At 48.1% G+C, this 14,988-nt stretch overlaps 1 protein-coding gene across 1 annotated transcript; it reads left to right on the plus strand.

The window, feature by feature from the left end:
* Positions 1 to 2,885: 2,885 nt before the first annotated feature.
* LOC128330811 (vomeronasal type-2 receptor 26-like) lies at positions 2,886 to 8,625 on the plus strand. The gene is made up of 3 exons (XM_053264177.1): positions 2,886 to 3,260; positions 6,131 to 6,257; positions 7,712 to 8,625. Exons 1-3 carry the CDS (start codon positions 2,886 to 2,888, stop codon positions 8,623 to 8,625), a joined length of 1,416 nt encoding a protein of 471 aa, XP_053120152.1.
* The last annotated feature ends 6,363 nt before the right edge of the window (positions 8,626 to 14,988 follow it).

Consider the following 14,988-nt stretch of genomic DNA (forward strand, 5'->3'; position numbering starts at 1 on the left):
AAAACACAAATCAATAGCGGCCGATGAAGCCCGCTGTCAGCGCACATAGCGTCTGACCACCCCGGACTTCCACCTCCCAATCCTCCGAACCTCCGCTTCCTGGAGGCCCAACCGTGTGGCAGTGGTAGCTGCCCCAATGCGGAAGGAGTGCAGCGTAACTCCCTAGAGGGGAATCCGAGCCGCACTCAGAGCCTTCTTAACCACCGAAAGAAACTGATACTGGGTAAGAGGAGTCCGATCCTGATGCATGAACAAACACCCCCCAGAGTCAGGTCCCAGAGCCACATAGATTCTGAGGGCCGACACTGGGCAAATTTGCCTATCCCCAGCGGCCACCAAGCGAACTATCTGGCCCCTCCCCCGCTGATCTGTCTTACAGCGGCGAAGAAAAAGCCGCGCCTCTTCTCCTGAAAAGGACAGGTCAGAAAACTGAAGACAACGGTCACGAGGGGAAACCCTGCTGCGCGGGAGCAGCTCCCCGGGGCGAAAGGCACTGAAAAATGCCACCAAAACCGCAGCCCAGAACAAAGATACCTCTCAAGAATCTGCACAGCACCCAGCTAAATGACCGAGCGTAGCGGTCACCATATCCAGAGTAAACGGCTGCTTGGCGTCTCCAGGGCCAGAGTCCCCCCTAGCCCAGCCCTCCAGCATGCGCCGCACGAGAGGGCCAGAGGAAAAATTGCCAACCCCTCTAACCTGGGCTTCAAAGGCAAGGGCAGTTAAATAACCACCCAGGGTAGACACGGCCCCCCTGCTCTGCATAACGTGACTAGAAACTGCTGCAGCTGACCCACCGGGACCGGGACCGGCCAAACCTTGGGCAAACCTTCAGCCCTTCGAAAAAGGGCAAAAGCCTCAAGCTTGGCTGCGTAGCTAGCTCTGGTGCCAGGCGCCAGAGACGCCTCTATTGCCTGCTGCGCCTCCACCTGCCAAGCTGCCAAAGAAAGGCCGGCATGGGGTCCGGGTGCAGAGAAGCCTCGGGAGCTAACGCTCTGAATCTGTCCACCTGGAAACGAGACAGAGCATCAGCGATGTCGTTCTGTATCCCCGGCACATGGCGGGAGCGGAACAAAATATTGGCCCGCAAGCACTGCAAAACCAAAGCTCTAACCAGAACCAGAACCCTAGGGGAGCACGAAGACTGAGAGTTGACAACCTGGACCACCACCTGGCTGTCACACCAGAAACGAACTGAGGAGTCAGCAAATTCCTCAGCCCAGATGTGCACTGCCACCACAATTGGGAACAGTTCCAAAAAGGTCAAATCCCCCACAATCCCCTGTTCCAACCAGTCCTGAGGCCAGGGGGCAGCACACCAGCAACCCCTAAAGTAAAGCCCGAACCCTGCGCCCCCAGCAGCGTCCAAATGGACCTGCAAATCAGCCTCTAAAAGCTGCTCCTGTCTCCAAAAAGTAACCCCATTATAACTTACCAAAAAAGACTCCCAGAGTGCCAAATTGGCCCTAACACCCTCCATAAACCTAACCCTGTGATGGGGAGTGCGAAGACCAATTGTCAGGTCACAGAGCCTACGTAAAAAGGCCTGGCCAGGGGCAACAACCCTGCAAGCAAAGTTAAGATGTTCCACTACCACCTGAAGCTCCCTAAGGGAGGCCTTACGGGCCCACCCCAACTCCCTAACCAGCTCCAACAGCACCAGCAGTTTAGCCTGCGGGAGCCTAGAACAACCCACTAGCGTATCAATCTCAATGCCCAAGAAGGAAAGCTGCGTAACCGGCCCTTCGGTCTTATCCCTAGCCAAGGGCACCCCAAGCTCTTCAGCCAGCCCCATGAAGGAGCGCAGCAAATGGTGGCATTCCCCGGGATTGCCTCTACCAACAAAAAGAAAATCGTCTAACTAATGAGCCGTAGATAAAAGGCCCGCCCTTCGCCTGACTGCCCATTCAAAAAAAGAGCTGAAAGCCTCAAAGGCAGCACAAGAAATCGAGCAACCCATAGGCAAGGCCCGATCAAAATAGAACTGGCCAGCAAATGTGAAGCCCAGCAACTCGAAATCGTCCGGATGAATGGGAGGCAGGCGAAAGGCGGATTCAATATCACATTTGGCCAGAAGGGCCCCTGGGCCCCGACCCCTAACTACTCTAACAGCTTCATCAAACGAAGTGTAACGAACCGAACACAAACTATCAGGGATGCCATCATTAACAGACAACCCTTCGGGATAAGAAAGGTGGTGAATTAACCGAAATTCACCGGGCACCTTTTTTGGAACCACCCTAAGGGGCGAGATTCATAACTGGGGAAAAGGAGGGGCCCCAAAAGGGCCTAACACCCTACCTGCAGCTACCTCTTTATTGATCTTCCGTAACACCACATCCTCCTTGCCTACCACAGATTTAAGGTTACGAGGACTCCCAAGCCCCCGGCGTGCAGAGGAAGGAATTCGAAATCCATCCCTAAAGCCCATGAGCAAATAAGAAGCTGCAGACTGGTCAGGGTAGTCCAACAGCAAGCACTCTAACATGTCAAGCTTGATGGGGCTGGGGCCCCTTACTCAAAGGGGGTGGGGGAGGACCACCCTTCCTATTGTTCCCTGGCCTAAACTTGGACCCAGGACTACCAAATTTGGCTTGGGAGCACGATGTACTAGGGTGATTTGCCCCGCAAAAACTGCACGCGTGCTTGAAGCTACAGGGGGAGTGAGAGCACTTGCCACTGGTGTTATACACCCAGCAGACCAGGTGGGGTTGAACCCACTGCTGGCCTGCCCCTGCTGTAGCCGAAACCCCGGAAAGCCTGGACAGCAAGTGTCCACTATCCAAGCGGTCCCCTTCAACTGGACGAGCTGGAGATATGATCACCATCCATAATTCCTGCAGAGGTGTATCCCACGGCAGTGTGGGGTCTAAAGCTGCCCTCATATGGAAACTCTCATCATAACAGATCCAAGAGGATCCAGCGAAATCCGAGACAGCACAGTGGATAAAATCCATATATTTCAGGAGCACCAGACCACGTGCCGGTTGCGCCTGAAGTATCACGCCCATATAAATAGTGAAGCCAGACAGCCAGTTATTCCAGGTCTTTTCCACTGGCTTCCTCTTGGTGGCTTCATGCTCCTTACAAGACTCCCCCTCCTTATGTTTGACTTCCGGTTCCCTAAACAGAAGACTAAAGATGTTTACATACTCCCCCTTAAGGATCTTCTCTCTAGAGGAAGGCAACAAGTGATCCCCAAGAGGAAGGCCCATGCCCCTGTAGGGAGCGTGCTGGGCCGAAGGCAGAATTCCCATTGGGTAATAACCAGGCCGATTGTTGGCATCCTGCCCTGAAGAGGGAACACTCCTGGGGGTGGGGGGGGGAGAACGGGCCACTTGTAGGCCGCCCACCCAACCACACCTGTTCTGCCGCACCCTGTGTCCCTGCCGTGACCCCAGGAAACACCAAGGGAAAACCCAAGCCCCAATGTTGTGTGTAGGGGGACCAGTACGAAGCTGGTCCCCATCCCCCCATGGCAGGAATCGGCCAGGGAACAGCAGGCCACTGGCCGGTGCCGCCGGGAGGTGTTGGTGCTGCTGGCTCACCCGGAACCAACGGCGTAGACGGATCTGCAGGTGGATGTCCAACCGGAACGATGGGTGCAGGCAGCGATGGTGCAGGAACCTCAGGAGACGGGTCTACAGGAGACGGCGACCCAGGAACAGGCTGAGCCGGGGCTGGTCCACCAGGCGCAGAAGGCGCTTCCGGCCCCCCAGGGGGGGCCGGGCCCGCCGGGTTCAATCCTCTCTCCAATGCCTCCAACCTGCTAGAAATAGACGTTAGTAGCTGACTTCTAGCAGACCCCTGGGTCCGCTGGGGGACCTTGGGAGCCGGAACTCCACCCCCTCCAGAAGGCCCTGCACCCTTGTCAGAAGGAGCAGACCTAGCCTTCTCTAACACCTCCATATGGTTGATTAAGCCACGAATAAGGACCATTTCACCATCTTCCTCATCCAAGGAAGATGGAGGGGAGGCAGGCCTCTTAGGCTGACGAATGGGACGCGCCCCCCTTTTTCTCCTTTGCCTTGCGGAGCATCACTGCACGCAATATCAAACTAGGGATCTAAAACTAAACACAGAAAGAACCCCCCCAAACAAGGCCCAAAGCCCAGGGGAAAACATGCAGCCAAAGGCCCACAAAAGGCACCAGCAAACCCAATAACCCAACCACCAGGCCAGCAACCAAAAAACCCTTCAAGGGCAGAACAGGGGCCCCAAGCACATTAAATAAAAACAAAGGGGAAAACACCCGTGAAGACACCCACCCCGAAATGGGACCCCACCCACTGGCCCATCCACCCCTCGGTGGTGAAGGAACCCCCAAACCAGAGGGCCAAAGCCCCGATGCCAGGGAGATACGCCGCGATGAGAAGGCTCCCAGGGCCAGAGCAGCCCCACAGCTGCAGCCACGCCTCTCCTTGTCTACCGCGAGGACGCCGAAAAGCCCCGGAACCTGCTGCTGCCACGGTGGACCAACCGCCGATTGCCGCCTCGCCTGCTTTCGGGCGAACCCCACCCCCCTGCTGGAAAGAGAAAGGAGCTCTGACAAGGAGCTCCTATCTTGCCGACAATCCAAAACGGACTGGTCGGCTCTGAGCGTGGAATGGCCCTTATCGGCCGAAACCACGCCCACCAAGCCCAGCCAGCCAATCGGGACCCTTCTTGGTCCTCGTGCTGAGCTTGGCTGGGAAAAGATCCCTCCCCGCAGTGCGAGGCAGAGGGGAGGGGGATTTCATCTAACTCATTGTTCCTTTAATATGATAAATGCCAAACTAGGTCAAACCAAATATAGGAAAAGGTTTCTGACTCAGGTCTCAGAAGGCATGCAAAAACACATTTATGTGACAAAGAAAATGAAAAGAGAAGTGAAAGCCCTAACAAAAATAAACAAACATAGACCCAATAATGGCCTATGCAAATGCAAGTCTGCTGAATTCATGCCAATCTTTTAATTCCTGAGGGCAGACAAAAGTGTCCGTGGAAGGAAAAAAGAAAAAAGCATTCATTTTTAGCCTCAGTCTTTTAGTAACAAGTCCTTGAGGGCATCAGAGATTTCTGCTATATGGTTTCTGCTTTCTGCTGTCATGGCCTTTCTCCAGGCTACCATGGCTTGACATGATCCAGACTATCGCTTGCATGGTGTGAACAATGCAAGAATGATAGAATCTGATTCATTATCATGATTGGACAGATTGGCCTTTTCACAGTGCAAATAGACATGCATTCCCAAGTGAATGGTAGAATTTTAAGATGAATTTTTTGGCGGTCCCTTGGGCTATTCACATCATCTTTACATGCTGACAGAGGAAGATCCATGTAACAGAAGGGTGATTCTCATGATTCTAATTAGGCTAGGAGATGCCTCCTACCCAAGTTCAGGAGTTGTGCGAGCTCCCTTTACCCAATCCTCTGTGCATTAAATACAAAGTAGCGCACGGAGGAGGTGATCATATGCCAAGAAGCCACTCAGATGGAGGGTTTATGCTTCTATCTTGAGAAACAGGTGCGTCCAGCTGCCCACATCGATGGAGCCCTTTGACCCAGCTGTTGTTTAGCAGGTGATCACTTCTTCCCACTCCTATTTCATCTTTTACTCACAGATGATCAAAAAATTGGAGTGCACACAGCTCCTGAGCTTGGGTAGGATGGGTTACCAAATGAGAAATATGTGAATTAGCCTGATGTGAGTGGTGGAGAAGAAGAAAACCATGTAATACATCATGGAGATCATGACAGACTTCAGGATTTTTGCCCTGCCCGAACTAAGAGATTGTACTTGCAAATTCTATCCTAAGTAGTATAATATGAAATAGCCTATGAATTGAATGGAGAGGAAGGAAGACCACAGGGGAGATCATGACAGATTTAAGGCTTTTCCACTGCTTGAATGAGGAGATCCTACTTGGATACATAACATATCCCACATCCCAAATAATTGGAGGTGGACAGTGGGTAGAGTCCTTTGTGAAGCTCCTCTGTGAAAGTGGTATGGAATGGATCTGCAGGAATCCATCCATCACTACTGATGTTTTTAATTATCCTATGTAATCAACCCACTTGTTTTCATTGTTTTATAAGGATAATTTCCAACAATATTTCCTAAATTTGTTCCATTGTTCAATGATAGGTGCCTCCCCTCTCTCTATGTAATGACATCTGCTATCCTGGATCCCGCAGGAAGAAGAAGAAAGAGGAGAAATTTTGCTGCTATGATTGTGATCCTTGTCCAGAAGGGATGATTTCAAACCAGGAGGGTAGGAATTACACTATTATTTTTATTTATTTATCATATTTGTATACCACCCAAAACGCAAGTCTCTGGGCAGTTTACAACAAAATCATTTTAAAAAATGAAAAAGGTTAAAACATTACAACCATTTAAAATTTAACCTGTAAAACTATGAAAAATAATCAAACTATTAAAACAGTATCTAATTAAAAGCCTGGGTGAACAAATGCCTCCTTTGACTGTCTTTCTAAAAGTTGTAAGAGAAAGGGGAGGCTCTTATTTTAGCAGGGATTGTGTTCCAAAGCCTCGAGAAAGCAATGGAGAAGGCCCATCCCCGAGCAGCCACCGCATGAACAGGTGGCAACGGCAGATGAACGTTTCCTGATGATCTCAATGGGCAGTGTGGTTCATAGCAAAGAAGACATTCTCTTACATTCCCAGGACCAAAGCTGTTTAAGGCATTGTAGGTTATAAATAAGACCTTTTATTTTGCCCAGGCACATACTGGCAATCAGTGTAGATCTTTTAAGATTGGAGTGATATGGTGTCTCCGAGATGACCCAGAGACCGACTTGACTGCTGCACTCAGGAGCAGGACCAACTGCAGTTTCCAGACTACATAGAAAGGCAGCCCCACAGTGAGCTGGGTCTCACGATCAGTGAGACCCGGTTTGGGAAGCTAAGTAGACGAGTAGGGAGAGAGCCTTGGGCAGCTGGATCGGCTGCCCACATGACTGCCGGCTCCATGACGGAGCCGGCGGGGGCTGGGGACTTTGAGGGCCGCCCGGCGCCCAGAAGCACCAGTGCAAGTGTGCAGGGCATACTGGGGAGACCCCAAGCTGGGAGGCTGCTTTTCAGCCTCCCACCGGCGGTCTACACATGAGTAACTGTGGCTATAAGAGCCCCTGGTGGCTCAGTGGTAAAACTGCTGCCCTGTAACCAGAAGGTTGCAAGATCGATCCTGACCAAGGGGCTCAAGGTTGACTCAGCCTTCCGTGGTCGGTAAAATGAGTACCCATAATGTTGGGGGGCATTATGCTAAATCATTGTAAACCGCTTAGAAAGCTTCCAGCTATAGAGCAGTATATAAATATAAGTGCTATTGCTATTGCTATTGCTACTCAAATCCCAAAAACTGGGTTTGCGGAGCGCTCGCTTCACAAACCCGCTTTAAGGGGTGGGCTACTTGAGCGGGTTACCCACTCAAGAACCACCGGGCTCACAGGTTAGCCCGGTGGCTCTCACGATTGTAGAAAATCTGGCTAGTGGAGGCTAGCCTGATTTTCTACAATCATGTGAATAGCCTCATAGAGTGCATTGCAGTAGTCAAGTCTGGAGGTGACCAGCAGATGTACTACTGTTCTGAGGTCATTGTGAAATATCAGTCTTCTATTTAGTGCTGTGGGAGAGATGGCTGAGGGTTTGAACATCCTGAGATCCATTATGGTAGCTTTAAAACAACTATATGATTCTTTTCAGATATGGATTCCTGTATGACCTGCCCCATCGATTACATTCCAAACAAAGGACAATATCAATGCATTCCCAGGATTCTAACCTTCCTCTCTTTTCGAGAATTTTTGGGTATCACATTAGCTTTAGTGGCTATTTTCTTTTCTACTATCACAGCTCTGGTGCTGGGCATTTTCATTAAGCTACGAGACACTCCCATCATCAAAGCCAACAATCGGAGTCTCACCTACCTTCTCCTCATCTCCCTCCTCCTTTGCTTCCTCTGCTCCTTACTATTCATTGGGAAGCCTAAACCCATCACCTGCCTCCTCCGACACACAGCTTTTGGCATCATCTTCTCCATTGCCATTTCTTCTGTTTTGGCCAAGACCATCACAGTGGTCGTGGCTTTCATAGCTTCCAAGCCAGGCAGCATTTTCCGGAAATGGGTAGGGAAAAGATTGGCCTATTGGACTGTCATTTCTTGTTCCCTTGTTCAAGTTGGCATTTGTGCTGTTTGGTTGGGCACTACTCCCCCATTCCCAGATCTGGACATGCACTCCCTGTCTGGAGAAATCATAGTGACATGCAATGAAGGGTCACTTACCATGTTTTACTGTGTTCTGGGCTACATGGGATTTCTGGCCATTGTCAGCTTCACGGTGGCTTTTCTGGCCAGGAAATTACCGGACAGTTTTAATGAAGCCAAGTTCATCACCTTCAGCATGTTGGTCTTTTGCAGTGTTTGGCTGTCCTTTGTTCCAACATATCTGAGTACAAGAGGAAAATACATGGTGGTTGTGGAGGTCTTCTCCATCTTGGCTTCCTGCACTGGGTTACTGGGGTGCATCTTTTCCCCTAAATGTTACATAATTCTGTTGAGGCCCGATTTGAACAAAAGGGAGCTTCTAAAAATGAGAAAACATCCAAGCATAACATAATTATCCTGCCTTTGTCCTGTAAGATCCCAAAGGCTGCTAAGAGCAATACAAGAATAATAATACTAGAATGATTGCATCCATAATAGAACAGAGGAAGCACTAGAACAACAGGAGATATTTAAATCAGTGACTGGCAGTATCCTTAGCTACTTTCTTTAATAACCCCCTGATCTGTACCCATGATTTGAAGTGAGTTACCGATCTTGAATTATTGAAATACATTAGTTACAGAAGCCTTTATTACAGTCAGCGACTAGCATAAAATTACACATTACATGAAGGTAATACTAGTTAGAATATCCCAAGATTGATGAGTGTGGCTGAGATATCCGATATTGGCTCATTTTAACGTAAATAGGATATAAATGCTTGCATGGGAATAAGAGAAGAGGTGTGCATTTCTACAATTCCGTGAGGCTTTTCGCACGTGTGTGCAAAACCAGGCTAACGTTGCCCTGCCTGGATTTGCACACTCATGTGAACTGCCAGGATCATTCCCAATCCTGGTAGCACCACAGTGGCAAAACCGCCTATGGAGCTACCCTGTAAAATGAGGTTAAGGGAGTGAGCGCTCCCTCCTCCACGTTTACCAATCATCTATCAACCATAACTGCAAGCTACTAAGGTTGGCAGACTTGTAACCAGACACCTGTGCAGTGTATTATTGGATTTCCAGAGGGTGGGGTGACACAAGACAGTGCGTCCAGGCACCCTGATCCCTAGAGCTGCCAGTAGCAAACGTTGCCTGTCTGGGTGGACTATCCACCTGCCTAGGAATGTTTCCAAGATGGTATGTGAAGAAGTAAGTCCTTTTGGGCTTCCTCCCTGCACACCTGGGTAGCTCTTTTTCCCTGGTTGTGATAAAGGGCTCAGTGACAACTGAAGTTCCATGTGATGTCTGAACCAGTCCATTGGTAGACATGCCCCTTTGTCACTGGGGTTAAAAATCTAAGGTGCTACAATTGACATCTTACTCTCTGGTTCCCACCCACTTTCACCTATTCCTATCTCAGGTTCTCACCCACCCACTGACAGTGAAGATGTCAGCAGAGAATTGACAGAGGGGATGTGACTCTATTGGTTCTTCTAGATCCCTTAACAGCTTTCAGTACCATCGATCATGGCACCATTCTGGAACACCTGAGGGATTTAAGGATCACAGGCATTGCCTTGCAGTGGTTCTGTTCCTATTTCTTGGGTAGATTTCAGATGGTGGTGCTTAGTAACAGTTGCTCTTTGAAAGGGGAGCTATTCTAGGGAGTCCCTCAGGGCTCCATCCTCTGACCAGTGTTTTTAAATACCTACATTGGAACAAATTTAAAAGAATTTAGAGCCATTTAAAAAAAATACTTAAGAACAATTTAAAAACCTTGGAAGGCCAGTTTTGAGGGCTCTCTTGAAGGCCAACAATGAGCCCAAACTACAGATATCTGCCAGGAGTGCATTCCACACTCCATGAGCAGCTACATAGGAGCACGGTTCTGAGTCACCAGCAGATATATTGGTGGTAACTGGAGATAGACCACTCCAGATGATCTCAACGTGCAATCGGGATCATACAGAAGAAGGGGCTCTTCTTCTGAGAGCTAAGGTAACCTGGGCCTAAACTTCTCAGGGCTTTAAAGTGATAACCAGCACTTTGTATTTTGTCTGGAAACATACTGGCAGCCAATGCAACTGTTTAAGAAGAGGCATAATATGGTCTTGCCGGGTTACCCCAGAGACCAGTCTGCCTGCCACAAGCCTGGATGTTACCAGCTGATGCACCACTGTTTTGAGTTCATTCTCTTCAAGGAATGGGCACAGCTGTCAAGTCAGCCAAAGCTCATGGAATGCAATCCTGGATATAGACTTAACCTGAGATCAAGAGTTCTGGATCTCCCAAGCCTCACTCTGGAAAGAGCATTCCCAAGCTTTGTACCTGTTCCATCTGGGTTATTGCAACCCCATTTAGCACAGGAAGATCTAACACATCCCTCAAATTCTGATACCCCACAATGATCCCCCACAATCCCCCTCCAAGTCTTGCTTGGATTCAGCTTCAATTTGATAGGTGGCATATAAATGAATATTTATATTTATTTAAATAAATATTCCTAAATTTTTAAAAATACATATTTAATATAAATAGCCTAGTTAAAAGTAAACAGTATGATAAACCTACACTTACAGTCTCTTAAAACTGAAGCAATGGTCAAATACATTGTGTTAAAGGCCAATTTTCTGTGTAAACAAAGAAAACATGGGGGGGGGATAACTTTTTGCGGGCAAGTATTCCAAATATTGTACAATAGGTCATATACTATACTGTTGTTGTGGCCTAAGAATGAAGAGTCATCACATGAATTAGGACCCATCTCCTGACTCGAATAAGTGCTTTTCTAATGATCCAGGGCAGAATTTCAGTGGCCATTGGCAAACTGCCCTCTGTGGACCCCCTCCTACCTGAAGAAGTCAAACGAGAGAACCATCACCTGTGGGCACAAAGGCGTTCTCAGGAATCAACAGCAGACACTTCCAGGGGCCCTGCGTCCTTGGCAGTTACTTATGAATGCTGATCCCGAACACCAACCCTGTATATAGCACTGGGGGACCATCCACTGTGCTCACCTGGCTGATATTGTATATGCCTCTTTTTCTGACTATTTACTCCGTAAAAACAAACATGGGCATTTCCTTTTCATCTAATGAAAATAAACTTCTTTGTCCAATAATTATTGATATGAACAGGTGGGTGGACTCCTTTTTAGAACCAGGGCCTGCACTGAAACCCCCCAAAGACAAAAAGGATAGATTAAGGCCTGCATCTGAATTGTCATTTTGGCAGAAAGCTGAAGCCTGACTTTGATTTTTCTCTAAGCCAAGCCGGTGAACAGAAATGCTATTCTTGAGAGCATGGGAAAAGAGAAGAATTTTCCCTCACTCACTCCGATCCTTGAAGCTGTTTACTGCCTTGCAAAAAGCCTTGGGCTGCTCTGGACTTGCTAAAACCAATCATGAGAACTAGTTTGACATGTCAAGCATAATCATACCTAGCTGATTTAGGAAATTATAAGACACTACATATAGATGATAACACCTATGCCATGCTGTGGGGCCTAACACATTCATATAACACTAGCTTATGTAACATTCCCTGTCCTTCTAGCATATTTCTCTGGGCTGAAGAACGTCAATAAATGGCTACAAGCCAAGGCCAGCTGGACATTAAAAAGTGTCTCTATCTTGAATTTGATCAGACAAAGGGCCAGGCCAGACTCCTGACTGGCTCCTCCCTGAAGGGCGAGATTGGAATTCGGAGAGCCGGGCTGGAATTTGTTTATCAAAGAGGAGATACTCTGAGTAGATGAGGTGATTATTTTGCCTTTGAGAGGTGTCCAAAAAGGTATAAAAAGCTGCAGACAGCCATTCATAGGGGAAGGGTATGCATGGGCTTCTTCATGGAAGATGTACCATGTAGCCCCTCTCTGTATCTTCAGAGCCAGTTACCCTCCCACCGGAGAAGCCAGCGGACATTTCGTTCTAGCTCAATGGGAAACTGGCAAGTATTGCCCAGAGCCATGCCTTCACAAACCAGTCATTTCGGATTAACACACCTTCTCCCCCTCCCCCTTCCCCCCATGTCCCTGGATCTCTCTCTTACCTATCCAGCAAAGCCCCTGCCGCAGCCGTCATTTGCCAGGTGGGAGGAAACGGCCTCTGTCGCTCTCCCCTCCTTCCAGCCCCTCCTCCTCCCCTCTTCCTAAACTGCCTTCCTAAACTTGCCCATCTCCCTCCCTCCCTGGACACTGCACTTTAGCTTTTTCCTCTCTGCCAACACAGCTGCTCGGATTGTTTTGGGAACAATCAGGAGATAGCAAAATCCTTCAGCTACTTGCTCCAAAAGAAATGAAACTGTTCAGCATTTAGTACAAGGGTTAGAAGGAAATACTTTTTCTGTTAAGAGCCTAGCATCAGGTATGAGTTAACTGTCATAGAAATTATTAGACCAAATTAAGAGGGAAACAATGATTGATTGCCAGGTTGGGGAATTGTTTTGTCTTGTTACTATGTAACAGCAAGATAAGGCGCTCGTGCACAGCTGGCTGATAATGCGACTGCCTGTTTCTTGGTGAGGCCAAAACTCCTTCCTAGCTAACAGCTCTGCATTTTGACAATAAGTGGCAATTGATTGTAGGAATGCTTTTAGCTGTTACTGAACACTGCACTACAATAATAGAAAAATGAAATGGATAACTACTTGCCTATATGCCTAATCACCTACACTTGTAATCATTAGCCTTAATAAAGCCCTGTTAAACCTCACAGAGGCTATTCACACAGTCTGCAAAAATCGGGCTAAGGGAACCTAGCCCAATTATTGCAGTCTGTGAGAACCACCGGGCTTGGCTGCGAGCCCGGTGGCTCTTAAGTGGGTCACCCGCTTAGGTAGCCCTCCCCTAAGCCTGGGTTAGCGGAGCTTCCCAATCGTGAGTTGCTGCGTCGCGGCTCTGCACCATGGCTACTCATGAGGAGACCCCCAACCGGGAAGCTGAAAAGCAGCCTCCCAGCTCGGGGGTCTCTCCAACATGCCTTGTGCACTCAGGCAGGGCATGCTGGAGCTTCTGGGACCCACACGGCCCCCGAACTCCCCAGCCCCTGCCGGCTCTGTGACAGAGCCGGCAGTCATGTGGGCGGCCGATCGGGCTGCCCAGATCGGCCACTCTCCCCTCCAACCCTCCCCAGGTGGGTCTCTGATTGTGAGACCCGCCTCACAGTTGTGAGTGTGTGTTTGTGTGTGTCTCATCTTTCCTTCTCCAGAATTACCCATGAATCTCAGAAAATGAACACTGAGGCAGCCTGTCAGCTGCATGTGATAGGATAAGGGGCGATTGGGGACCACCCATCAGCCACCACGTTATCGTTTCATTATCAGCACTTGCCCCTGTCATAAATTATGAGGAAGGTTGTCAAAGAAGCAGGTATAATGGCATTGGGTGGACTGGATGGGATAAAGAACTGTGGAAGCCAAGAAAAGGTAGTACAGAATGATATGCAAGGTCTGGCAAGATGCAATGGTAGCAGACCCATTGGTTACAACAGCCAAGTCTACCCCAAAAAGTGGGTCTGATATCTAGAGCAAAAAAGGTATGCAGGTGTATGCTAAGCCCTCACTCCAGCCACAGCTTCCTCCTCAAAGTCTGTCCCCGATCCTCCCACAGTGTTTTTCTCCTCAGCCGGGTTTCAATGGAATGAATGAGAAGCATCAGGAAGAAGGAGCTTCCGGGAAGCAGGTGCGCCACTCAGGATACACTCCTTTTGCTCTAAACATCTGGACTCCCATTCCTGGCTGTCTACGTGGGGATCTGGATTGAAAAACAAATGAGTCACTTTCATGCCTATTGCTCCTAGTATTTTATTTCTCCTAGTATTATCACTCCAATAACTGTTTGTTGAAGTATTGTTTTGTTTTATTATGCTGTGTAATCAAATAGAGTAGAATTGTAAAATACACTTCTTTCCTTCCATATTTATGGTGTGTGTGTACGATATCTATAGTTACATCTAATAATGAACATGTGCGCACACTGCCTTGATATTGCTGTCCAGAACAAAAGTCATTGACAAATCTCAGAATAGAACTCATGATGAAAAAAATTATAGGGAACAGTGGGTGGAGCTGAGGATGACTAATTCCCCCTTCGTGCTGTTTTTTACAGCTACAGTATACAGGTATTTTATGTCTGATTTAGGCGTCTGTTTGTTTAATTGGAAGTAAATTGGTGCACCCCATTTTGGGGGTGGGGGGAATAAAAACCTTTTAAAGTGCTACAAACTACATTGTTTGTTTGTTACCTTTCTAGACCACCCCATCCAAAGTCTCTGGGCAGTGCACAACTTTCATTGCAGAAAGTTACAAGAATTTCAGGAATTGCTTGATTCCACCCTAGGCAGTCATTGTAGGGGTCACCGGTTTTGAACTTTCTCCCCAGTTGCATCAGCTAAGGAGCAGCTGGATGATACAGCAGGATCTAATAAACATGTTTGCCTCTGTGCTTCTTCAACCGATGATGTCACTGGGAACCTGGCAGTCTTACAGAAGTTTTCATCCCCACTATAATTAGCAACATATCTAATTCTTTCACCTGTTGAAGCCCTAGTGACTTGCAAAATGAAAGAAGGAAAATCAATATGCATGTCTAAAATAGTTATATAAGCCCTATAATCCCATGCAAACTAGAAATCGCCCTAGTTAGAGTTTGGACTTTCTCTAATGAGCAATTTCTTCCTGACATTCTGTAAGTCATTCTGTATTTCTCTCATGAGGCATTAACAAGGCTTTTTTTTCCATCACAGTAATAGTAAGATTGAGCATAATCCAGC

This window comes from Hemicordylus capensis, chromosome 6 (assembly GCF_027244095.1).
Source record: "Hemicordylus capensis ecotype Gifberg chromosome 6, rHemCap1.1.pri, whole genome shotgun sequence".
NCBI classification, from domain to species: Eukaryota; Metazoa; Chordata; class Lepidosauria; order Squamata; family Cordylidae; genus Hemicordylus; species Hemicordylus capensis.

What these genes read in the sequence shown, in the direction of transcription:
- LOC128330811 (XM_053264177.1), top strand. Translation starts at nt 2,886, where the DNA reads ATGGAAACTCTCATCATAACAGATCCAAGAGGATCCAGCGAAATCCGA. An exon ending in GAAGGCAGAATTCCCATTGG is followed by an intron (nt 3,261 to 6,130) that starts GTAATAACCAGG and finishes GTTCAATGATAG; the next exon opens with GTGCCTCCCCTCTCTCTATG. An exon ending in GATGATTTCAAACCAGGAGG is followed by an intron (nt 6,258 to 7,711) that starts GTAGGAATTACA and finishes GATTCTTTTCAG; the next exon opens with ATATGGATTCCTGTATGACC.